A 26249-nucleotide genomic window follows, 5' to 3' on the forward strand; every position below is an offset into this window, starting at 1 on the left:
GAACAGAGCAGCACCAGCTGGGCATGGAGACTTTATATACCAAGGAAAGGACAACCATAGCGCATAGGCACGCCCAGAGGGGAAGACCTGTGGCCAAGGGGAGAGTTTGGACCACAGCAAATGGCCTGGTGCAGGCCAAGAGGGCGAATCCCAAGAGGGCTTTGAGTGAGGAGTGGGGCGGTGAAACAAAGGAGAGAAAAAAGTAAAGGGGAAGCACTATCTTTTGCAAGCAGTAGGAGCAAGGCATGCCAAAAACTGAGACTCCAGCCACATTGCTCTTCATGTTTCTTCTCTGCTCCTGCTTTGCCTTGTAAAACCTGCGCTGTAGTGTATTGCTCTTTAGGCCATTTAATGTGTGCCGTAAAACATCAGGCAGCATAACTGGCTTCCTGCTATTTGGGTGGAAGGATCTCAACTTTTACATTTCCTGATTACGGTGGACTTACTTAATTTCTCAGTCTTTAACAACACAGGGAGAAGGGGAGGGGTATTAGATTATACCTGTTCTGTAGCACAAGCCTGGTAAGTGTGGATGTTTATGGAAATGTTGATGTAAAGAGAAGTCAGCTGCAGCCAGGAGCATCACTGCAACGACAGAGGTCGATTCTTCAGAATATTCAGAGTTTGTACTCGAGGCCAGGTGCATGGGGTTAGGGGAGACAGGGCTGTGTTTTCAAAGGAGCAGCAAGGAAAAAATGCCATCCGAAGGCTTGCATGGTGCTAACACAGGAGCCAAGTTCCCCACTGCTGTATGAGGAGAGTATTTATCATGGAGGGTTCCCTGTGACATCAGTTTCCACAGTGACACTGGTCTTGTGCCCAGGTTTCCTCCTTATCACCTTTGTCTGGAAAGTTGACCAGTGTCCTAAGGTCCTTGAGCTTTGCAGCTAGTCTGAAGGCTGATGAATACTTGCTTCATGCCATGTAGCAGTTGACTTTGACCTCATTAGATAGGTTGTGATAACACTGAACTTAGCCCTCTGCTTCCCTGGAATATAACAGTTTCATGGATCAGACCTGGAGAGGAAGGCGAATGCATGAAGTCCCTCCAGAAGGCCAAGCGCCAAGTCACTGATCTCTGCAGGGTGAAGGGATGGAAGGGGTAGGTGACCTGAAGCTATGCAGCCAAATATATATCTGGATATATGTGCATGTGTACATAGCGCTTCACAAATAGCCACGGGGAGGGCATCTAATCATGGAAGCTGAATTTCAGAGCTGGGCCCCCGAGTTCTAGCTCCAAACACCAGCACACATAAATCATGATTTAGCACTTCCCAGCCTGAGTACTGTTAGGAAGACCTCAGCCTTGACAGTGTCCCCACGGCAAAGCAGGGCAGACCCGAGAGAGCAAGCACCGAGTGCAACTGACGGGGTGGAGCGGTTCCTGTGTGGAACTTCCCGTGTCTTCCACCAAACCAGTAGTACCTGACTGAAAACACCCCTGGGCTGGGAGTTCCGCTCTGAAGAAAAGGAGAAAGTGTTTTTTCTCCCATCAAGACTGTTTTGCCCAAGCAGGGAATGTAGGTGTTGTGACCCTGAGCGCCGGCTGCCACACACACGTGGTGAGGAAATCAGTAGAGCCAACTCCTTGGGGCCTCTGATACGGGGTGGGCAGGCAACAGCAGCAGCTCCAGCAGGTCTATGCTCTCACGTGGGTCTCGGGCATGGATGGGCTGGCAGTGCCAAGCAGCACCTTGCCGTGTATATGTGCAGGGAACCCCAACACAAAAGCCACCACCTATCCCCCAACACCTGCTCAGGGCTCGATTTTGAGCTGCCGAGGCACAGGGAGAAACGCAAAAGTAAGAGCTGTGGCCCTCCCAGTGGTCCTGGCCAAGTTCCCTGCATACATGGAGCATGGGCTGAACCAAAAACAGGGGTCAAGTCTCCTGCCTGCCCTAGCACATGCAACCAGACAGGACCCTGATGTTGGCAGAGAGCAAAAAAGTGTCTGGGCAGCATCCTGTCTCCCCACCCCGCAGCAGGGCTAAGGTGGCTCCTGGAGCAGAGGCAGGGATGGGAAACCAATGGCTGCTCCCCAGGACCAGCCCAAAATGCTGCAAGCCTCTGGGCTAGGGCGAAAATAACAATGATCTGCCCCAAAAGCTCTGCTCCTCTGACCATTCAGGCATCTCTTGCCCATCTCTGACATGGACCTGATGGGGAAGCAGTTCAGAGAGGCCCCGCAGCCCTCGCCCATCCCCTCCACCTGAGACGACCCCGCTGCTTCCTATCTCTCTGACTTCTCCCTCCTCACCCACATCCCTGCCAGCTCCTCCGCTCGTCAGACAAAGGAGATAAATCACTTGGAAAGAGCAAATCTTCATTCATTTAAAAACCTTTTAATTTATTTTTTAAAAATCGCGGTAATAAATTAAAAACGTCTCCCAGAAGGGCTGAATCCAAAACCCTCTGGCTCCAGGCGTTTTATCTGCCTAACCTTGCCTCACAGGAAATGCCCTTACCACAGGCGTTCGCAGCGCACTGCCCTATTATCCGGGTAATTAGTTGAGTCTGTAAACGCAGAGCAGAGCTGGAACCTACCGACTGCTCCAGAGAGTTGGATTTTCTATGGGAGAGAAAAAAAAAGAAAGAAAATTAATATAAAGTGCACCTCGGGCAATGAAGGCAGGAAGAAGGAAATGGGAAATATCTCCACCACAGCTCATGCAAGGGTTGTTTAACCCTTTTAGGGCCAGGCAGGCTTTGCTGTTCTCCTGGAAAACTGTCTTCCAAGGGCTACCTTACTCCTCAAGTGGCATTTGTCTCCATCAGCGTGGTTAATTTGAAACCTTTTGTGCAACCTCTTGATGCTAATCCCAGTCTGTGCACCTCCCAAAGTAGCTGATGGTTTTGACTCTTCCAAGGATGTCCTGTTGGCTGTGCTGAGCTGCTCTGTTCCTTCCTCAGCATCCCGATGCCCCAGCCCTGCTGTGTGTCAGCATGGGTCCCCAGGCAGCTCACCAGAGGCAGCTTGGCTCTGTGATCCCACCATGCCCTGCCAGAGGAGGGAGAGGATTTCAGCAGAGGCCTGGGCACCCAGCTTCAGGGGATGGAGAAAGGAAGGGGGCAGGTGGCTTTTTGGAAAGGTAGGACCACAGCTCAGGGCCCTGGCTGCATGGGTCCCCACATCTGGTCCAAGAACAGAGCTATAAAATTCATTGCCTGCTCTGATCATCATGTAAAAGGAAGGTGACTTTTCCAAACAGAGAACACCGCCTGTAAAACTGAAATGGCAAATGCACGAAGCACTGTCTGGGAGCATGGGGACCAGACACTTCCCTCCTGCGGTCTCCTTGGGTCAGCTGGTCCCAGTTTGCTGCATCTTTTCTCCCAAGAGCTGAAGCCTGGACTGCCAGAAATTCATCCTCATTGATGCAGCTCAGGCTCTGAACCAGCTGGGTACCTTCCGACTGGGCTCTCAGATTTTTCTGAACATGACCCCAAGCAGACATTATGTTTTGCAAGATTGTAAAGAAAAGAGCCAGAAAGTGAAGGCAGTTCAGGTGAAATGGTAGTTCTGGAGCCACCGCATTTTTCCATGGGTTACAGCTCTGCTGTAAGGCTCGCCTCCTTTGCAGGACTCTGCCTCTTCTCCCTTTGCCCATCAAACCCTCGCACCACCCCTCCTGCGCCCTGCCAGCTCTCCAGCCTGGCCTCCCCCTCTCCGGAGCTGCTGATCTTGCAGTGACAGACAGCACTGAGTCTCCCCAAACCCTCAACCCCTGGGTCTCCAGACACACTTGTGACCTGTCAGGGGTCCCCAGCTCCTCTGGCTCCTTGGGTTTCGTTTTGCTCGAAGCCTTCCCCTCGGACACAGACCCTTTCACGGAGCACCTGAGCGAGAGCAGCTGTTCATGCTGGAGGAGGGAAGCCTCTGCCTCCAGAAATCTGTGTGAGTGAGTCGAGTGCCTGGGAAAAGAAGGAGCAGACACTGCAGGGAGCAGAAATGGCAGCAGAGGAAAGCTGCGGGCATGTTTTCACCGTGGATGCGCTGATGCACAGAAGCTCTGCCCCCAGCCCATGCTCCCTCCTTCCAGCAGCAGCACGCTGCGGGGGGCCGATCACCAGCAACTTACGCACCTTGGGGGGTAGGTAGAGGTCCCCAGCTCACTTCCCGCAGTTCGGAAACGCTCTGCTGTAGACCAGGCTTCCTCAAGCCTGCCTTCTGCTCCTGGCTGGCAAAGTGCAGCAGCCTGCTCCGTGCCTCCCCTGCCTGAGTCATCAGCTCCATGGTTATTGTCTGTGCATCCCAGCGACCGAGGTCCCCGCTGCTCCGCTTTGCGGTCAGCTCCTTTTGTGTCTTGTAAACGATATGTGCATGGCAGCGCCTGCGCTCCCAGGACCCCCCACGAGATCCCGTTCTCAAAGGCTTATTTCAACCTTGTTAAATAAATCAAATGCAATTGAAAACACATTTGATCCGGTACCTTCGTCAGTTAGAGAACAGACAGAAACGCTGGCTGGAACAGACACATTCTGGGCACTGCTGCATTTTTAAATGGAGAACAGAGCTGCGCGAGGAAGGACTGGCGGCTGCAGGCGTACAAGGCATGACCTACAGACAGGTCCCCCGGCCCAGCAATAGACCTGTCAGTGCCACGTAAACCCTGTAAAACGGTGCAGCACCGTGTAACTGAGAGGCTGGGATGTTTCCAGGCTGGGCTGTCAGAACGGATCCTTGTAAGGAGGCTGCTGCTCGCTCCTGGCAGGAAGCAAGTCCCATTAGTACCCGATAACCTTCCCACCGTGTGAGGCCCCATCTCTGCTCCTTTGGGACACCCACGAACTCCATTGCACTCCATTGCAGCCTGACTTCTCCTTATAATCTGCCAAAAATGGGCCTTTCTAGGACATGATTAGTTTCCCAAATTAAAACACTGCCCCTAGCAGATGAATCCTGTGACAAGTCATTTCTCTCTTCTGAGCAGTCTTGAGCCTCCCCCTCTTGCATGTCTCCATTCAGGGGATGGGCACAGAGCTCCAGGCTGGCTGGAGTTAGACATGTGCTCTGGGTCCTTTTGCATCCCCCCCGCCCCCCTTTCACTAATGACAGGCGCTTGCTGCATCTCATCAGCCAGACTGTGCTGGGGAAGGGCACACACTCGTCACACGTCTTAGTCGCTACCAGGAGAGCAGGGTTTACTCTGATGCTACAGAACTATGGCACCTAACAGTGCCATCGCTTTTCGTACTCCAGACTAATCAGGCAGCTCCTCCCAGCTCAAGCTCAAGCTCAGCCACAACCCATGACCTTGACATAAGGCATCTGTGTAGAGCTGCCTGGCCGGTGCCGGGCAAGAGGTCAAACTACATGGTCACAACAGCCCCCTTGGGCTTTCAGACCACCAGTTAAATCATTTCCAGTGCTCAATTTGGCCACAGTAACCAGCACAACTAGCAGCAGCGGTAATTACATTTACTGGCAACTTGATTAGCTGCCAGCACAGGACAGGTGGAAATGCAGGTCCTCATCGGAGGCTGCACACAGTCTCGCTCCAGGGCACCGCAGTAACATCTCAAACTACACCGGGACTGAAACAGTCAGCAAATGTCCCATCTCCAGCTTCTAATCTTACTGCATCTTCAGGTTTATTAGCTGCAAATTTGTGGTGTTTTGTGGCTTATGGAGAAATTTATAGTACTATATAATTTTTTTTTGGCTTCCTGTGTGGAACCACTAATAGTCCCTAACAGGCAGAAAATTGACCTGAGACTCTTTCCCCTCCTTCTCTCCTTTTGGACCGATTGAAGATATTAATAGTTCCAGGCTGCATGTTGTCAGCTTCAAATCACCCTGGCAGTTAAAGCCCAAAATAACTGTGCCTTTGATGTCAATTTACTTTTATTTCTGAATAAACAACAGGGTTGGTTAAGATCTTCCAAATATGAAGCTATAGGCTTACTCTAGAAATAACAACAATGGAAAGCCAGCCAGTTCATTGTGTCATGGGTAGACTGGGTGACCTTTTAAGAGGTTTTCATTTTAGCTAGAAGAACAGACAAGGTTCCCTTCGACATCCCACTGTGATGCCTGGAGCTGGTAACTTGGACCCCAACTAAGGAAAGGGATTTTTTTATAGTAATTTCTCTTGCACATCATTTCTGAAACTCTTGGCTGAGTCATTTTGCTTCCAAATGCCCTTGATAATGGACAAAACAGTCTTCCTTATGCCATGGCCATGTTACTTTTTTTAATGAGGCTTCCCTATTGTTTTGCTGTAGCTATGGCCATGGTGCGTTGGCATCCTTCCACCAGGTAATGCTGGCATTGGGTCTGCTTTCCTAGATGTGCCAACAAGGGCACCAGCCGGGAGACCCCATACGCAGACTGCAAAGCTTTGGGGCACACCCCAGCGCCAGGGAAGCTGAGACCTCAGCAGAGCCAGGTCCGGGTCTCTTGGGGCAGTCCCACAGCCACCCCAGCCCATATGTCACAGCAGTGCAGTGGGGATAGTGTCACCTGGAGTCAAGTGTGACTTTTTGCAGCTTTCACAATGCTGGAAGTAGTAAGAAAGTGTCAGAGCATTGACTTGGGACCAACAAAGTATTGCCCAAGCAGCTCAGAAAAGGCAAGGAGAGAAAAGGGACATTTGGAGGCATTTTCTACAGCACATCCATTTTCTGCATCCACCCATCCCCTGGACAGGGCTTGGAAATGATGTACAGTCCACTGGCATGCTCAGTGGAGGAAATTTCATTGCCCCTGAAGCTAAAATGCAAAATCCTTCCTGACCTGCTGAGTCCAGACTCTTTCTCGTCCACCTTGACCCTACACCAGGAAAGAAGTTCTGGAGACCCACCACCAGGTGCACAGGCTGGGCCAAATTCATCACGGGAGAGCATCCATCTGGGATGGATGTGGCCCTGCTGATATCAGACGTCTGTGGAAAGACATGAGGACTGAATTTCACTAAACGAACAAAAATTTCCCCACTGCCATGAACACCCACAGCCTCCCCTGTGGTGAAGGTCAGAGGCTGTTTCTGGGTCATTGCTTGAACCAGAGCCTGAACTCAAGTCTGGGAAGGAAGGGAGAGGGAAGCCACCCTTGTGTCCTGGCTTGGGTCTGGCCTTTGGGGAAAGCTGCCCCACCACAGGGAAGAGATGATGCCTGGGGAACATCTCAGGTACCAGCTTTTTCCAGCCTTCTCCAACCGGATGAACCCCCCGAAACTGGCAGGGCTCGGCACAGGGCAGTGCTGGAGGCAAGTCAGGGTGGTGCAAGCGGCACGCAAATCAAGAGCAGTCGGCTGCAAGCATCACCCAGGGGAGCTGCTAACGAGCACAATTGTGTTTGTTTTCCGGGGGAGAGGCTCACCTCACCAAAAACCAGGAAGCACTGGCAGGAGACTGGGGTTGCTGGCAGCCAGGCTGGAGCAGCATGACTACACCTGGTTGCATTTCCACTTTCCAACAAGCCCAGTATACGCCAGCATTCAGAGATGGCTTTTTTCCCCAGAGGGAGCTGCTGAACACAATGCTCTTTGTATCTGTCAAGTGCAGGGAGGAGGGAGGCACCAGGATGCTGCCAGGGCTGGGAAAGGTGTGTGTTCGCTCAGGAACGCTCTACAGGACGCTCCGGTCCTGTACATACTTGCACACACACGGAGGTACAAACAGAATGTTCATCTGCTGATGAAAGACCAGCCCGCCTGGAAGAGACACGGGTTGGAAAGGAAATGCATTTTTGGAGAAAGACAGGAGCAAATATTACAGCATGCTGAATTATTCCTTGTAAATAATATTGGTTACAGATCTAAGCTCCCTTTTTCTGTTAGTGAATCACAGGTGAGCCAAGCCTCCCCTCTGTTGGGCAATATTTTCCGTCTGTCATCTGCCCACAGACAAGTCAGGTATCGCTGGGGAGAAACTCAACCCCATGCCATCACACAGAGCTTCCCCCCATGTCGGTGACATGACTGTGGTGGGCTGAGTGTCAGCTGGGGACGGGGCTCACCGTGCCTGTCATCCAGGGTCGGTCCCTTGGCATCACGCAGGCTCATCCCAGCCCCTCGGTCTGTGGTACTGGGGGGGAAGCGGCGCAGGCAGACACCCAGCCTTGAGTGACCTCCGCAGCTTCCTGCTCTGCTGCCAGACCTCCCTGTAACCTTGGAAAGCCACTGCAGGGTGAGACTTTTATAGGTGTTAAGCACCTTACACACAGACAGAGATTTGGGACTGTCAGTCAACTTAGGCTGCTAATGCTCTCTGATTTAATTCAGTGCAGTGATCTGAAGGTTAATGGGATTTGACTGATGCTTTCAAAATGCTCCCTGTCTGCACTTCTGATCGTTTGTTCTCATTGGAAATCCGCTCCTGTGCCTCCCTGAGCTTTGGTGAAGGCATGTGCATTGTAGAAGTCCTGGCCTGTCTTGTCCTGTGTCACAGAGCCTGCATAACGTGAGGCACTCGGCCGTGTGCTGCGCCTGACGGGTACCATCGACAGAAAATGGCTAAGAGCATGCAGGCAGCTTCCCTTGTGCTGGGACTCTGCCGCTGCGCTGCGGGCTGGACACGGCGTGGAGGCAGAGCTTGTGGTCTTGTCACCAGCCCTGACTGCCAGCACCGGCAATTATCAGGCTACTTGAACCCTTTCCAGACCTTGAGAGGAAGGTGCTACAGGAGCAGGATTCGTTTGCTGAAATCCATATGCGTAGTGCAGGCAGCCAGACTCCCTCTGTAAGTGCAGGAGAGAACACAGCCCTTGGTGTGGGGAGAAAACCCTGCCACAGCAGGACCTGCCGCATCCCCTGGGCTGCACAGGGAATCCAGCAACAAGGTCTGGCATGGACCTTGTCGGGGCTACACAAGACAAAATCCACCCAAGGCGATCTTATTCCATATTTTTCTTCTGGTTTTGTCCCTATTTTGTAATTCCCTGATGAGTATTTCCTAGGATATAAGTCATATAAGCCTGGAGTCCTGGAAGGCACAAGGGAAGACCAGTTTGGAGAGATTCTCTGGGTTGATTTACTGTGTAAATACCTACAGGGCAAAGCCCAGACGGTGCTGGAGAGTAACTCACAAGCAGGGACATTGGTAAAGGCAAAGACTGTGCAAGAGAGAGAGGGGGCCAAGAGAGATCATAACGTAATTACCATGCCTGGGCCCAAAGGATGAGAATTACAAGGTAATTGGGCAGCAACTCATTGCTGTGTAAATGCACGGTTATTTCTGTTCCGTAAACCACAATCCAGGTTACATGGTAATTACTTTGAGGTCCATTAAGTGTAATTATACAGTAATCTCCAGGAGCCAGTAATTACCCTCATGTTCCAAAGTATCTACCACTTAAAACTCAGTGAGTTTCATGCAGGTAGGAAGCAGTCACACGGTTTTCAGATTTCAGTGTCTTGGTCTGTGGGATGGCCAGGATGGGGTCAAATGTTACTGTTTCAGCTGGAACTGGCTTTCAAAGGAGAGCGTTGGGTGTGCTAGAGGAGCAGTGCTGCACATCTAAAGCCCAGCCAGCCTCCATGGGCCCCCTCCAGTCCACAGCAGGATCAGTACCTTCACAGGGCTGTTCCTCCCAGGCTGCCAGCAGTGCCCCGGAGCTCAAATAAATCCTTTTCCGGAGGTCTCAGCCCATCCTTGGAGAACAAATGCAGCCCATGAAGTTTCATTCAAGCTCAGATGTCTCTTCTGGTTGCCAAGTCAGGACAGATAAACTCTACACTTGTCATTACGACCAGCTTATTATATTTACCTTAATTTATTACACTGCAAATTAAACTTAACACTCAGCAGTGTCAACACCTCTTGCACATCACTTCCACCTTTGGCTCAGAGTTTCCATTGTGGGGTTCACCCCAACCATCAGAAGACCTACTGCTTCCCATAGCCTGCTTTTCCCACTGGTCCTAGTCACAGCATGTCCCAGTGACAGGGAGACCCAGTGTCCCCAGGACAAGCACCAAGGGAATGGGCCCCTGATGCCCTCTGCACCGCAGGGCGAGGGGGTCCAGAAAAGCCCATTTATGGGGCCCACACATGTGAAGTTGCTCTTGTGATTCTTGCCCTTCATAAAATCCTATTTTGACCTGGAAAGGCAGGAAAAATGACTTGCAGCCAAAGCCCCTGGGGGTGAGTTCCTAGGAGAGGGGGACGGGGCACTCTGGAGATGTGAAGCAACAGCACGGACCAGCCCTGGGCATGGAGGGACCTGGGGGGAAGGAGTCCAGATGGCAGCAGCCATGGTTTGGACTGGCTCTCTCCTGACAGTGCTCCTAGCAGGGAATATTCCTGCTGCTGGAATGTGTGAGATTTTGTTTCCAGGCAGTGGCTGAATCGGCACGGTAGGAAAAACCTGTCTCCCATGCCTAACAACCAAGTTTCCATGCCTTCAAAGCACAGATACACTCGGTTCAGTTCCTACAGCAACATTAATGAATGTTTTTCCCTTCTCTGTCTTTCAGGGATCTAAACTACAATGAGCTGCTGGAATTCCCCGGGGCTATCAGGACGCTGGGCCGACTGCAGGAACTGTAAGATTTTCTATTTATTCCTTTTCAAAAGCATTTCCCAATGGAGAGTGACCAATAAAGCATTGCGTGTGCTCTGACTTGAGGAGCGCACTCAGTCCAAGACTTTGTTTTGTCTTTTCCAGCCCTTACCACCCTGCGCATCAAAGCAGTTTATCCCCTCAGTTTCCATCAGCTCTAATCACCTCACCATCAGCCTCTGCACCATGGCTGGTGGAAGGGAGTGGGAGATTCCCCATCAGGCTTGGAGCAGGTTCCTCTTGCAGCTCTTCATTCTCCTGTGGCATCTGAGGAACTCAAAGTCCATCTGATCTCCAGCTACTTCTAAAGTCCATTCCCCTGCCTGAGAGCACAACCATGGAGCTATCTGGGTTATTGTGAGGCTGTAGATTCTACAGGCTCTGTGCCACCTCCTCTGACACGCAGGAACCGTTTGATCTCCCTTAGGACAAATTTATAACAGGGAATTACAAAAGTTTATCACCATTTCAGTGGCTAGCTCTCTCTCCTCTAACTGGCCAGCCTGGGAGACACTAAAAATGGGAAACCATCCCACTTAACACCCATGAAGGTAGAGGCACCAAGATGGGATCAAGTCGAGTTGATGTGGATCGACAGTTCCTGTGGGCCCTAAGACTGTCACACTGGTGACAGGCTGGGGTGGGACAAAAGCAGCTGCTTTGTTGCTTCTGGGAGGCTTGGAGTCAAAATCTGGCACCACTTTTTTCTTTTACCGGAAGAATTTCTTGTCAAGCAGATTTCTCAGATCAGAACAGCTATCATCATTACTCTGACATTCAAAATGAGAATAAGATCCCTAATCCACTTTGAGATGGCTTTTGAGAAGCCCATCACTAAATAAGAGGCAAATTTCAAACAGCCATCCAACTAATCACTCACACAGACTGCTCTGGGATTAAACAACCTAGGCATTACCTAGACCTTGTCTTGGTCCCAGACACAGGATCCCATGGCTGCCTTTGATGTACAGGAGATCAGACTGTGGCCACAGAGCTCTCTTCTGCTGCAAAAGTTTGCTGATAGCAATTTTCTCAAGCTTAGCCAAAAATATCCCAGCTAGATCTACAAAGTCATACAGACCAATAATTCATGGTAAACTGCACTGTGGTTAACAGGAGGGTACAAAACACGCGTGCTTTGCTTGCTCCAGTTTCCTGACCTGTAAAGTGTTCTACCTTAATTCCTTGTATTCTTGGTGGGTTCAGTGGAGTGATGTACGGAGCATCAGGCTATACACAGAGTAAATACAGCCGAATGAGGGCTTTGTCCTGCCAAAGGACAGACCTTGTTCATTTGCTGGGATGATGCTACAGCTGGGACAGAGCCTACACCTCCTATTCTATGTGTGTTTTGAAAGCTCTCTGCCTTTGACAGTGTTGAGGAAAGAAGGTGTCTCCAAGCCTTTCTCACGCATTAATATCAAGATATTTGTTTCTCCCAACAGCGGCTTTCATAACAACAACATCAAAGCTATTCCAGAGAACGCCTTTGTTGGGAATCCTCTCCTCCAAACAATGTAAGAAAATTAAATAATGTTTCCTATTCCTTACATCCCGCAGAAAGGGGGATTTCTGATGTCTTTGGTTGGGATTTCTGACAATTCACTGCAATTTGACATTTGTTGTCTTCAGGACAACACAAGCTGAAATTAGCTCCTTCTAGCTGTGCCTCAGATTTTTGCCATGGGTTCTCTTTCCCCGCAGCTGAACTTTGCTTCAGTACAGGCTGATAACAACGAAGGAACAATATATGGGTGGTCTGCATGGAAATATTGCCATGCATAACAGGATTTTCTAAGCCCTGGTTGACATATGCCTGTGTTTATTCCTCATGTTTAGAAAAACTGCTAGCAAGCTACAGCAGTAGCTATATGTGTGGGGGAGCTGGAACAACAGATCACTGTGTGCCTGCCCCAGATCCACAGACAAGAAGTTCTGCAGATAAATACACCCAGTTGCCAGCACATTGCCCCTCTGATTCAGACACAGGCAGAGATTTTTGGACAGTTCTTCTCTGAACCACAATGATACTGGAAATCACAGCAAGTGATAAAAGCTCTGCTTGGCCAGTCTGGGACTGAAGTTATAGAAATACCAACATCTGGAAAGCCATGGTGACATTGGGTGAAAACAGTCACTGCTCCACTCAAAACAAACCAGCCTCATCCCCATCTTCCTTGGGCACCATCCATGGAGTGACATGGGGGTTGTACACCCAGAATACTCATGTCTCCATTGGATCTGCTGATCTAAAGTCTTTTACAGTTGGTGGGGAGAATGCTGGTTCTGTGGATATGTAAGACAGGAGGAGGTGTCATCAAATGCGTGGTGCTCCCCAGCAGGGTTACAGCACTATATCAGGGTTGAAGGAGGGCTTTACATCTTTCTAGACTGCCTGGTTCAGCAGGACCCTAAAGGGCCCATCCAGAGCAGCATGAGACCTCAGTTGTACCATTGTTCAGCCAAAACAGGCTAGTGGGAGAGTCTGGGGTTAGTTGGAAAACAAGGATTCCTCACAGGATAGACAGCACCTCCTACATAGCTTACTACTAGTTGGTCCAAGGCTCTTGATCTGTAATAGCATCTTCTTTACATGCGCAGCAGAATCTGACCAGTTACTCATTTCCTTTGCAGCCATTTTTATGACAATCCCATCCAGTTTGTTGGACAGTCTGCTTTCCAGTACTTGCCAAAGCTCCACACTCTGTAAGTTCACCAGGCACATCCACAGAGAGGTAACACATCCACGCTCCAAGCCCTGGGAGCAGGACATCTTAGTGGCCTTCTCCCTTCCCCATTTCTAGACCCCTTGTGCCAATAGAAGACCAAGATGCCACTTTTCTGGCCAGCCCCAACAGCAGTGAGCCAAGAAGTAGACACTGCAGATGCTTTCTGCTGAAGCAGAATAATTTTGAGAAGGGCATTTTGGAGGGAGCAATCCATTCCTCCTGCCCACCCAGCTGACAGGCACTGGAATCTTCTAGGGTCTCCACAGCTGCATCAGCACCAGCAAAGACCACACTTACAAGTGCCACATCTTTTTCTGCATGCTGCTCAAGAAACCTTTGCACTGTTGTGTAGTTGACCAAACACAAGGCCACTGAAGGCATCTGCCTTCCTCTGCAAGGTGGGGAAACAGAGCAACATGTGTCCCATAACACTGACACCATGGCACAAATAATCTTACTGGGCAGCCAGCAGTGACAGTCCTTCCTTCGCATGAACGTCCCTAAACCAGGTCTAGGTCCACCACCATGTGCTGGGCATCATCTGGACCAGAACATCTGCTCCACGTTGGCTGGCCCGGACGGGCTGGCTTTTCAGCTAACCTGTTGTGGCACGGCAGTAAACACTGGGGCGAACACAACCTCAAAATCTCTATTTACAAGCCTCACCCAGCCTCTCGCTGCAGGAACACACACTCAGGCAAACAAAATAAATCCTTCAAATACCCATGCATTCTTTAGCTCCAAATGCATAGACTCTGGGAGGCTTGAGTGGGATGGCCTGCTTACATTCCCCATGCTAATTGTTTGGGGTTTTTTATTTAATTTTGGTAGAGATCATGCCAAGAATTTCAGTGGTTGGGAGAGGGTCTGAGCTTGCCAAGCCTCCTTGCATAGAAATGCCCAACTCCATCTCACTGCATCTCCACTGCGTGAGACGTCTGCTCCACCATGCAACCGGCAGTGGCATACTGATGAGAGGGGCATCTTTGGATCTGGGCCTCTGATCACCGCATTTGGGTGTGAGGAAGCAGATTCATCACCATGGCTGATGGGTCTGGGACCTTGAGCAGCTGCAGTTGCTTCTGGGTCCTCTGTCCATCTCACTTCACCCTCATTTCTCTGCAGGTCGCTCAATGGTGCAACGGACATCAGAGAATTCCCAGACCTTAAAGGCACTACCAGCCTAGAAGTTTTGTGAGTGGCAACTCTCTCCCTTTTACCCTGCTATTTGTGCTCTTCCTCCTTCAAGGCGATCCAGGCTGTTTCAGCAAGGACAACTTTCACAGTGCTGTGCAGCTGGTTGTCTTCAGCTCTGCCTCTCCCTGGTCACTCACCTCTCTGCTTCGTTTCACCCCTGTGGCTCCTGAAAGCAGCTTTCCTCTCTGTGAGTTGCTCTCTTGGTACTGTTGAGTGTGCTCCAATCTTTTTTTTTGATTTTTTTTTTCCTTCCTTTGCTTCTGCATGTGTGAAGGAACGAGTCATTGGGTGCAACACTTCAGTGTGGCCTGCTGAGACCCAGTGTCTCTGCCCATCCTGGGACCAGCACTGGCATCTGCCACCCAGGCTGGGGCTACTGGAACTGGTCTGGTCCCATCCTCACACCACCAGGCCCAGGAGAGCAGGGAGATTGGAAGACTCTGTCTCTGGCCACCCACAGTCCTTCTCTCTAGGGCACTGGTCCCAAACTGGGAGCACAGCTGAGCACCCCAGCCCAGGAGTGTGACCTGGCCATTTCTTGCCTCAGGGACACAGGGACACACCATCCATCCCCCATACATGGGCTTCTGAGGCAGTCGTGCCTTCAGGCGGACCAGCAGTCTGGACAAAGGGGAACTGGGATCACAGACCACTCTACAGAGGGCACTGCCACCTGCCCTTGACGTGACTGAAGACAGCAGTGAATTCAGTACTCAGCAGCCTCCCAAAATTTCTTACAGGCACATTCACCTTTACCAGGCCCATCAGCAGTGCCCATTTCTAAGTCAGTTTTCGTTTCTCTCCAGGTATTTCTTTATTCCATTGATATTGTCTCTCCTGCCACCATCTGGGACCGGTAGCTGGGCTTGTGGGTCACGGACTCTGTGCTGGCTCTCAAACACCATTTCTTCTCTCCTCCACTCCTCTAGGACCTTGACGCGGGCAGGCATCCATTTACTCCCCAGAGCGATGTGCCAGCAGCTGCCAAGCCTCCGAGTCCTGTGAGTAAAACGTTTCTGTGCCCTGCCTGGTCTTTAGAAAAGTACCATCATTAGCTTCTCAGAAAGACTCCTGTACCTTCTCAGGAATCACACACATCCTTCCTGAGATCCCCAACCTTGTCTGCAGTCGAAGGCATCCTCAGCAAATGAGTCATGAGCCAGATTTACACAAGTTTGCAGCCTTAGGGCAAGAAGGAGGCTTGCCTCTCATCAGTCTTTATACAAGCAAGCTGAAAATGAAAACAAGTTTGTCCCAGGAAGGCAACAGGAGTGAATTCTTGATCACAAAAATTGGAAACAAGAGAAAAGCATAAAAATAAAAGAACACAATTTGTAACTGAACAGATCATGCCATTTTGGCTCCAGCTGTCCCTGTAGGGAAGATCTCTCACCTTTAGACATCTGGACCAATTCAATGGACATCTTGCCACGGAAGTGTAGCATTTGAACGGCCCAGGCTGTAGGGTCCCAAGCCCTCTGTTTATGTTTGCAAGTTATCAGACTGTAAACCTTCGCAGCAGAGCCTGTTCTTCGTGCCTGCCCCCTCCTTGTGGGAGAGTTTTATTGGGACACCCCACCTTGTTCCTTGTTCCTTGTTCCTCGTTCCTCTTTCCCAGTTAATTTTACTGACATTAATTGCGTTGCTTTCAGAGTTTGGAGAGAGAGTATGTGGGCCAATGTTTGTGCATGTTTACGCCTCTCTTGCCTTTGAAATGCATCGGCCTTGGGTCCCCGCAGAGCTAGTGGTTGTTCCCTCTGCTTTCCCCCGCTTTGCCAGCCCCTTGGCAGTTGGTCAGGTTGATGTTACGACTGTGATACATCTGAACATAGATGACACAGTTAATGCCACACTTCTGCCCTCCAGCTGCTCACACCACACTGCAGATTTTCTGCAGACACCTTGCACGGGGGCTGTAAGAGCCACCGCAGGGGCGTGAGGCTCGTGGCCGTGCTGGGACGGCGGTCCGTGCGTGGGCACTGAGTCCAGCACACCCAGGCAGGGCAGCTCTGCTGAGCTCGAGCTTGGTGTCAACCTGATATCGTCCTGCTGCTTCTGCCCAGAGCTTCTGCTCAGTGCACAGATTTGTCTTTCCTCTTAATCTGAAATAGCTGAAACTTCCCTGAGCAGAGCAGAAGTCTCTTCTTGCCACCAATACCTTCATCCCAATGTGTCCACAACACAGCATCAGTGACTGAGGCTGCTCTGCTGGTACATACTGGGCTGCATCTGGCTACCCTCCCTCCGGGGGAACCAGAAATAACCCTGGGCTGCATTCTCCCCCTGTCATGGTCTAGCTGAGGCAGCTCCCTGTCAAACCCGGTGGATTGACACAGGGACCAGGGAAAAGTGACTGATGCTGTAGCTCTTTCTCCATACTGGGTGACAGTCTCCAGAACCAAGCACAAAACTTTTGCTTGCTTTTCCAATCTTCCTCCTCCCCACCATGGAAAACTGGTGGAGCAGGCGTTGGCAAAAAAATAAATAATTGTAATGTTTTAGCAGCAACTTATTGGCAGAAAGATGGAAACTGAGTTTGGAAAGTCAGCAGAGAGGCCGCATACAAAACTTTACCCTAAGGCAAATTTCCTTGAATAACCACAAATCCAGCCTCTGCTGGTGGGGGAAAGAGCTGATTTTAAGCATGACTCTTTATCCAGCCCATTTCGGCTTTAATAAATTCACATTAAGCTGTGCCAGGATAGGTTTTCCTCTGACTACCAAGTCACTCTACCCTGGATGCCGACATGACACCAGGCCATGAAGCAGGAGGAACAGCAGTTTGCTGGGAATAGCTTTCAAGTGGCAGCGCTTGAAAGAATGAGGACTAGAGGTTTTCACAGTCTGTAATGTCCTGTACCAAATCTCTGACAGTGCCACAGCCCCTTCCCTAACCCTGGGGAGAAGGCAGGAAAGGCCGGGTGGAGAGCAGGCGATGGGCAGGTGGGTTTGCTGTGCCAGGAAGGAGGCAAGGCAGCTGGCTGGCTGCTCTGGCGCAAACACCTCTCCGCTTTGCCCGCAGAAAAGCAAGGCTGTGCACGGCAGAAGCTGGCACGGATGCATTTCACAGCTGACTTGGGGCTGGGGAGGAAAAGCCCACCCCAGCTGTAGAAGCAGCTCATTCAGTCCGCAGCTTGTGCTGGAGGGAGCTGGGCTGGGGCTGGGTGAGCAGGTAAACCACCGAGCCGTTCTTGCCTTGCACAAAGACGCTCAGAGCAAACATCAGGTGTGTGGAGATCCCCCTCGCCTGGGGTTACTGCTCGCTGCAGCTGCTTAAAATCGAAGTCAGGTCATCCCCCTCTCCAGAAACATGTGCTTTCTGAGGGAGGGCTCAGGGGCACTCGCTTTTGACCTCCTAACGCTCCTGTATTGGTCCTTCCCTTGCAGAGAACTGTCACACAACCAAATCGAAGATCTGCCCAGTTTCCACCGGTGTCAGCGGCTGGAGGAGCTGTGAGTAGATGCCCTCGCTTGCACCATGCTCTGGGGGAAAGGGGCTGTTTCAGAGAGAGAGGCAGTTCCCACACACAAAACTCAATCTTCACCAAGCACTGGGAAGGCTGAGCATTGTAACTCACCATTTCGATTGCAAATGGACCAGAGCTCTTTCCCCCTGTGCAAATACAGAATAACAATACATACCCTGTGCATAGGAGCTTAATTCACTCAGGTCTTCTCAGAGGTCCCAGCCACAGCAAACAGAAGTAGGGTGTGACAGTATTGAAATCTTCATTAACTCTGTAGTTAATCCTCTGTAGTTAGTCCCTGTATGAGCTAATCAACAATGGGGTTTATCTATACCACAAATGTCTTCTGCTTCATGGAAGGGTCCCATGCCATGGGCACAAAGCAGCTCTTATCCACACTGCTCAGGACTGGCCCCTCCGTAGGGAAGACTGACACTTTCCTCACTTGAATTGGGTATCCTCTGGGCCCTGGGAGGCACCTCTGTTGCTCTGAGACAGAGTTATTCAAGTTCAGTTCAAAGTGTCTGGAGATCTGGCCCTACACTTCAAATCTAGCAGAAGTTCTTGGCCTTTTTGAGAAAAAAAATAAAAATAATAGACTCTATGATTTTTTATAGAATTCTGCAACCTGGAAGAACAGACTTGTGGGAGCAGCATCCCTACAAAAATACACTGGAGAAGTTCTCCCTGCTCTCTGCAGCACCCTAGTCTGGATGGCCAGACCAGTTCATCCAGCCCTAGCAAAACCAGACATTATGACACTGTGTGAAATCACATGAAAACAAGAGTTACACAGCCCTTGCTGGCTCTTTGGGAGCTCTGAGGACAGAGTTAGAGTTGGACATATTTTTATCTAAAGTACCCCCAGGAAAATGTTTGAAAAAATAGAAGATATCAAAAAAGGGTCAAATTTTCAGAATTCCAAACCTGTAGTTGCACGCATTGTGCCTAAATTTCTTCTTATAATATTTGATAATACGCCAAATGAGTACAGTAAATCCCTCTTTCCAACCACTTAAGTCATGCAGACTCTGTCTTAAATCAGCATTTTCTTACAAAATCGCTATTTGGTCCCTTAAGCCCAAAGTTAGCATCCTGTAAGCCCCACCCCCAGCAGGCACCAGCATTCCTGCCGGGAAATACATTGGGAACAAGTCTGGGGGTGCACGGTGGTACAGCCTGGCACGCAAACGCCTCACGCGTGCCAGTCGCCCTGCTGTAGCTGCCAACGTGCAGGTTTTTACCTGCAACACACAGGTGGTCCCTCGCAGGTAAACATCCCAGAATTCTTTTTCACTGGCTTGCTCCAGTACCCCCAAATTTGTGCACAGAGCTTACCACGGCCCTCACTTGAAATCTCCACTAGACATACAAGAAATGCCTTCTTGGCTACATGGGGCACTGAGAGACCAGCCGTAGAGCAGATACGAGAGCCTCAAGCCCCTGTCTCTGAAACACAAATGTGTGGCCAATACCAGGTGAGACATGGCAGCCATCAGGTGCAGGCCCTTGGGTGAGACCAGTCAAGATCATTTCCGAGTCTAAAGGCAGGTTAGCCACCCAGCAAATTCCCAGGGGAGTTGTTGTAGGTAGAGCACTAAGCAGCGGCTGTCTCCCCTTGCAGAAGGTGACACATGGGGACACCACTTCTGCAGGGCATTTTCTGAGCATTTTAAAAGATATTCACCATTGTTCCACACTAGGGAAAAGAAAACTGAAAAGATATGAATGTTTCCCACCAAGTGGATGCTTGGATCAGTTCTAGATGTCTTTCCAGGGGTGCGGGGAGCGTATGAGTCACCCAGCAAACACTGCATCAGCTCTTACCCGGCTTCCTCCCCTATCCCGGGGAGTGCAGGAGGCTGCTGGAAGGGAGATGTGCAGGGGCTGAGGCACTTCAGGAAAATACACATGCAGGGTGTGGATGGTGGGTTCCGCAAAACCTCGGGATTGTTCTTCCTGAGAAGCTGAGTTGCCTTCAGCCCTCAGCCCTGCTTCATCATCACCAAGGCAAAGGGCAGCACCGTGTAGTCCTTCCTGAAGGGTCACACACTGCTGTGTTTGCTGACTCCCTGGCTCCAAGCTCTTCTCTTTTTCTCTGAACAAAGCATTTGCAGGCTTAGGGAGGAGCAGAGTGGGAAACCAGTGTGGCTTTGGAGATAATGGGGCACCTTTAGCCACAGCATATCAATGGCACTTTGCTGGGTCATGATGGCATCAAAAGGAAAGGCTGTCTGAGCCCTGGAGCTGCCCATAGGTGAGAACAGCTTTGTTTCATTGCTCGTCTTGTTCACCCCTTGAAATAAAAGTAGGTCTCCCAAGCTGGAAAGACAACTTCCACTGTGAGTTTTCTTCTGCTGCCATGGGACAAAGATCCCTACAAAGTATGAACACTGCCTTCAGCTATTTTCTCAAACCAATTTCTGTTTTTTCAGTGGCCTCCAGCACAACAGGATCCATGAAATCAGAGCAGACACCTTTGTGCAGCTGATGGCCCTGCGCTCCATGTAAGTGTTGTCTGGCAGGGGGAATGACTGGGCTTTTTGCTGGGGGGAAGGAGAACTGTGAGCAACCAGCCAGGCTGGTGTGGAGTTTCCCAACCCCGCTCCCTCTGCCTCTGCTGGGAGGCTTTGCTGTCCAATCCCTCTTCCACTTCCTCTTACAAAAGAACAGGGTATAAACTTTCTCCCTGGCTCACCTCCTGCATGCAGGCACCTCCTGTAAATAAACTGGTTACCTGCCAGGCATGCAGACACTCCACACCACATGCTCTAACCACACGCTGCAACTCATAGGTTGCACAGCACACACTACGGACACCTGCCTCCTAAATGCCCTTGCAGAGGGGATTTACCATGCTGTACGTGAGTTCCAGCACCCCTTTCCCTGCACATGCTGGTCCTGGGCCATGCACTCCTGGAACATCCATGCAGACCGTCCCATTCGATTTGGGACTGTCTCCTCACAATTCAAAAGCGTAGGTTAGAAGTATTAACCGCACACAAGCACGCATGTATCATACACGCACAGTGACCTTACAGTAGACAGCCCACTTAAGTGCTCGGCATCTTTGAAAATCTAGTGAGGATCCGCAGGGCATGATTCTCCCTGTGATGTGTGGGAAGAGCCCTCCAAGTGCTGATGGTCTTTATTTACTGTTCTGTTAGGAAGTGAACTGAATTGCATAAAAGCTTTTTCCCATGGTGCAGCAATTTGAGTGTCATTTAATAGGCTGGCATTCCTAGAGATCCCAGGAGTGTCATGTACACCATGTTTATAACTGCTCAGGAACACTCACGTACTACATGTAACACACGGACAAGCATGCAAATATGACCATGCTGCTGCCACACTATAGTCACACAAACCTACAACTGAGCGTGTAAGCTCTAGCATTTGCCTTTGGGTATGTTCTGGGTCCCCTGCAGTGAGACATGTACATCTGGGCAGGCACCCCTGCCTCCCCTCAGAGTTGGAGAGATGCAGATACATGGAGCAGATTGCTTGTGTAGTCAGCCTTAGGAGAAGCAATGCTCCTCTCTGCTGAGGACAGAGTGAGGTGGGCCCTCTAGCTCAGATGGAAGTAGAGCTTACTGAGGAGCCTCAGGGAATCTTCCTCAAAACCAAGCCAACTGTACATGACAGGAGACACTCTAAGGTGGCCTTGGTTCACCTTCCACGCAGCTCCTGACCCTATTTCCCTTTGCCTGAGGACCCAGCAGTGTGACCACATCAGAGATGCTCTGGCACTAAGGTATAATCTGTCTAATGCTCTGAGGTTTAGCGTGTTAGCATGACAGCTCTGAATTTACGGAAATGAACCCAAAAAGAACCTTTTCCATTGGTCTCAGTAGAGGAGCTCCTGCAAGGCAAACTCTTGTGCCCTTTGTTAGAAACCACCCATATATAGACTCAAATGTGTTTGTCGCCAGGGAGCTGCAAGTAGACAGAACTTGCTGCTGACCAAGGGGCTACAGATCCCACATTTGCTTGCATCAAACCCCTTGACCAGGCCAGTGTCAGCAGCTTCACTGCCCTGCTCTGCACCCCTCTTACTGGCATGTCCTTGCCTTGCAGAGATCTGAGCTGGAATTACATCCACTTTATTCACCCTGAAGCCTTTGTGACTCTGCACTCACTCACCAAGCTGTAAGTTGCAGTGATACTTCTTTCGTAGTGGGCCATGGACAGCAAGTATCTGAGGAGCTCAGCCTGCCTCCCCAAGCTACCGGGACACCTGGCATTTAGATACCAGAAGGCTGCAGTGCTGAGGTGCATGTCTCAGCACTGACGTGGGCAGACCAAATCCCAAGGCTTCCTATCAACATTAAAGGGATGATGAAAGTGCAGAAGGGGCTGTCTTCAAGAAGCTCTCACCTTGAACACTTTAAATTCCACTTTCTGCTGCTTTCATACCGGCCTTAAATGCCTTTATGAAAGATCAGACAATAGACTGTTTCAGCAAGAGTCACTGCAGACCAGCTTTGCTGGCTCTGAAGGTGTCCCCAGTCCTCAGTCCCCTCACAAAGACTCTTGGGTATTTTATGGGCTGGGACCTGCAGATCACACCTGACCTACCAGGGGGAAAGTGGTGGTGGAAGAGAAATGTGGGGCAGATGTGTGCACAGGGAGGTAGATATCACTGAGAGCTTTCAGTGCAGGCATTTACTCCTGCCCCTCATTTTCCCCAGGAACTGCAGCATCAATTCATTTATGTCCAGAGGGTCCTGGTCCCCATGCAGTCCCCAGCCCCATTTCAGCGTCACATTTGAAGGAGCAACCAAGGCAGGCAGCTATGACTAGCAGCAAAACCCTGACCACCATCTCCCTCTGCTTTCTCTTCATCAGCGACTTGACTGATAACCGGCTGGTCACGCTGCCTCTGGATGGTTTGGGTGGACTGACCCATCTGAAGCTCCAAGGCAACCCAGCTCTCTCTGAGCCCTTCACCAAGGAGAGCTTCCCCAAAATGAGGTACTGGTGGTGTTGTCTCTTACACTTCTGGCACTCAGCACAGCCTGTATTTACTTACAGCAATCAGCCTCCTGCTCTCCTTGTTTATCTCATGCTTTCCTCCATCCTTTCAGGCCAATAGGTTGAGGAAGCTTCATCTGCTGCTAACGCGCCTCATCTTTTAAAGTCTTCCACGGGAGAGTGGTGATGTGCTCCCAGGCCTGCCACCCCCACCCCAAACACACACACAAGTGGAAAGCATGGAGCAGGCCCAGCTCAGGGCTCTTCTCAATGGAAAACATTCCCAGAAGCCAGTCCTAGCTAATGACATCCAGCTTTCCTTCAGTAAACTCTGTTTGTGTGGCCGTGTCTTGTCTGCTATGGATTAATGAGGAGCCTGAAGGGGTCAAACTGAGCAAGAGAAGGCTGCAAAAGGCTCAGAGCACAGTGCTGCCATGCAGGCTCTGGCTCTCCTGACCCTCCCTTAGTGGTGGGTCTCCAGCGTAGCACCTGCCCTCAGGCTGAGGGGCCCATGGTCCAGATTCCCCTGAGGTGAAGCCACCTTTTGCTGGGTCTCCCAGGTTGTTCCCTTGGAGCCCAGGATGAGCTGATTCTCCCGCTCCCGCAGTACGGGTTCCCAAGGCTGGAGCTTCTCCAATTTAGACACCCACTGCTGGGGTCACAGGCCACTGCACCAGCATTGGGCTTAATAGCTCAGGTGTGACGAAAAGAGTGGAGCTCTCACTTCAGTCTGCCTCAGCAGTGGTGCCTGCAGGGCTTTCTCTTCTGACTTTTTTGACTTATCATAGCTGGGATCTCCTGCATGACTGGTTTCCAAACAGCAGGGAGTCCCAGAAGATTCTAGAGGGCTTTCCACACCGAAGACACCAGACCCTTGTGCAGAGCAGGTCAAGTTCAGCACTTCCAGGGGCATTCCTCCTTTAAGCTAATCCCATTGACATCTGTGGAGCTGGTTTCCATTTGTACCAGAGACCCTGAGCCTGCAGGAGTGGTTCATTCAACCACACCAGGCAACGGACCTATTAACATTTCCTCAGTTTTGGGGTACTGCCATTAAGTAGTCTTATTGTTGGGGCATATGTCTGGAGTAATCATCTGAGAACAGTCCTTAGCCATCCTGGGAGGACCTGTACCTCCCTACCACCTTTCAATAACAGGATTTAATTTGGAGCTTATAACAGGAAGCAAGCTTGTATACAGAGTTTCCATAGCCTCCCGGGGCTCAGCCAGAAATGTTTGGGAACTTAAAACAAAAGCATATTTTTAGAATATAGAGTTTCACCATATTTACTGATCTTGTCAGAAGACCTTAATTGTCTGGAAAACCTGAGGTTCCTTTGCCTTCATCAGCAGTCTTCCTGACTTCCAGCAAAGAAGCAGGAGTTTGCTGTCTTTGAAGAAGATGCAGCTGCTGACTGATAGCCTGGTATTTCATCCAGATGATCTTCAGCTGCTGTTTAATTAACCTTGTAACACATGCTATAATTAGCAACTAACAATTCTACTTTCAAGTAGAAATCAGACATACCAAAATAACTTGCTACACTTGAGAGACCTGAGATGTCCCTGCCTGAGCTGGTGAGCTGGTGAGCCACGCTCATGGAACCGGAGTTTGGAGGTGCCTCTCTGACCTTCGGCAACAAGCAAGGGGGACCTTGCTCTAGCTCTTGAGAAACTTCTCACCTTGAACAAAAGAAAGGATGCCCAGCCAAAAATGGCCTTGGGGCAAATAATAAAGACTCCATGTGCACATGGCAATATGCCAGAGGGCATGGGAAAGAGGTTAATTCAGTCTAGGGAGAACAGCAGAAAGGTTTTTAGGAATCATCCAGGAACTTCAGTGCAGTTTCCAAACCTGACATTTGACAAAATCCTGTTGACAGTGTCTTAAGCACCAAAAGTGGGGCAGTGCAGAGACACCGTGGGATGACTTGGCTCCACACTCTGTCCTACGTGGAGTCCTCCACTACAACGAAGTCCTGCTCTGACATAACCATCACCTGATGTACTGGCTTTTGTCACATGTGGAAATTAAGCAAAGAGTGCAAAGCAGTGGAGAGTCAGGTCATGGAGGTGACACCCCTAAAAGTTCTGCTTTGCCCCTTTGCAGAGTCCTCGAGGTACCTTACGCCTACCAGTGCTGTGCCTACGGAAGCTGCAGCAGCTTCTTCAAGATATCCAACCAATGGGAGGCAGAAGACATGGGCCCTGAGGAGGAGGATCCCCACAAGAGGACCGTGGAATTGTTTCCAGGTCATGCTGATAATCACTGTAAGTAAACTGGTCTGAAAGGTGATCAATCATGGGCAGGGCCACACTGCGAGCTAGGATCTGATCCTGCATTTGCAGGAGTGGTCCACTGCCAGCCATGGAGCTACACCTGCCTCAGGGAAGGAAGACTGGTCCTTCTCCAGCTCTGGTGGCCAGCTGCTGTGGATGGGCTTCAACCAGTGTCACTGCATTGGAGAAAGAGCTCACCTGGCACATCCAAACCTTCACAATCTAACTGAAACATCTGGTGGTCCTCAACAGCATGGACACGTTTGCTAGTTTGGCCTTGCTGACTACAGAGCGAGGCCACCTAAGCCACTGAAAGGTGCTGAGGTTACGTGGGACAGCTTCCAGGCTTAGGCATTAGACTTCTGGCCAGTACAGAGCCTTTGGCAGGACATCAATCTTTGTCGCTACAACATGCAGAAGATGGACCTTAGGATTAATCTGGATAAGAGAACGAACTCAAAGAACTGGAACATGTGGCTGGCTGGAGGTAGAGACCTGTGCCTGTGCTACTTCTGTGCACACACCCTGATGCTACAGCAAAGGTCAGGGTTTGGTATGAATAAATCGACACACTAGGGGAATATGATGAGCTCAGCACAGGGGCTGGCCTATGCAGGGCAGAAGCGGCTCCACAGTTGAAGATGATCAGTGCTTACTATTAGAGAGTCAATTTATTCTATGCTCCAAAATGCTCCTCTGCACAGACCTCCACCAAACCTGTCGCGCGAGGCCGGCAGAGGACACCTCCCGCGCCCACAGACTCACAGCACAACAGCAGCTCCAGACAGAAAGCTGGCGTGACCCCTTTGCCAGAGGACCTCAGAATAATGTGAAGAAAAGCATGAGCCCCTTTGCTTCCTCTGTAACTGCTGGCGAGCAGAAATAGCATTTCAGGACACAGCTTGGATGCTGCATTTGTTTCTATGTTTGTGTAAACACAGAGGCCACGTGCACTTTCGAGGTCTGAAACACCCTGTAGGCAAAACCCCATCGGGCCGCGTGCCTACAGGAGATGGGGAGACGGCTGAGTCCCTGCGGAGCACCGTGCACCCAGCCATAACCAGGGACTCTGCAGAATCTCCTTCTGCATCCTAA

The 26249-nt window shown here is 50.5% G+C and overlaps 1 protein-coding gene across 1 annotated transcript in view; it reads left to right on the plus strand.

Moving 5' to 3' along the window:
• The window catches only part of LGR6 (leucine rich repeat containing G protein-coupled receptor 6), a 148049-nt gene that overhangs the window by 113205 nt on the left and 8595 nt on the right, over nt 1-26249 (plus strand). Inside the window, exons 7-16 of the mRNA XM_009932247.2 lie at nt 10422-10490; nt 11953-12024; nt 13142-13213; nt 14362-14430; nt 15363-15434; nt 17821-17886; nt 20336-20407; nt 21978-22049; nt 22749-22874; nt 24985-25145. Of these exons, the coding sequence (XP_009930549.2) occupies nt 10422-10490; nt 11953-12024; nt 13142-13213; nt 14362-14430; nt 15363-15434; nt 17821-17886; nt 20336-20407; nt 21978-22049; nt 22749-22874; nt 24985-25145 (851 nt within the window). The remainder of the gene's footprint in view (nt 1-10421; nt 10491-11952; nt 12025-13141; nt 13214-14361; nt 14431-15362; nt 15435-17820; nt 17887-20335; nt 20408-21977; nt 22050-22748; nt 22875-24984; nt 25146-26249) is intronic.

Source organism: Opisthocomus hoazin, chromosome 25 (assembly GCF_030867145.1).
Source record: "Opisthocomus hoazin isolate bOpiHoa1 chromosome 25, bOpiHoa1.hap1, whole genome shotgun sequence".
Taxonomy (NCBI): domain Eukaryota; kingdom Metazoa; phylum Chordata; class Aves; order Opisthocomiformes; family Opisthocomidae; genus Opisthocomus; species Opisthocomus hoazin.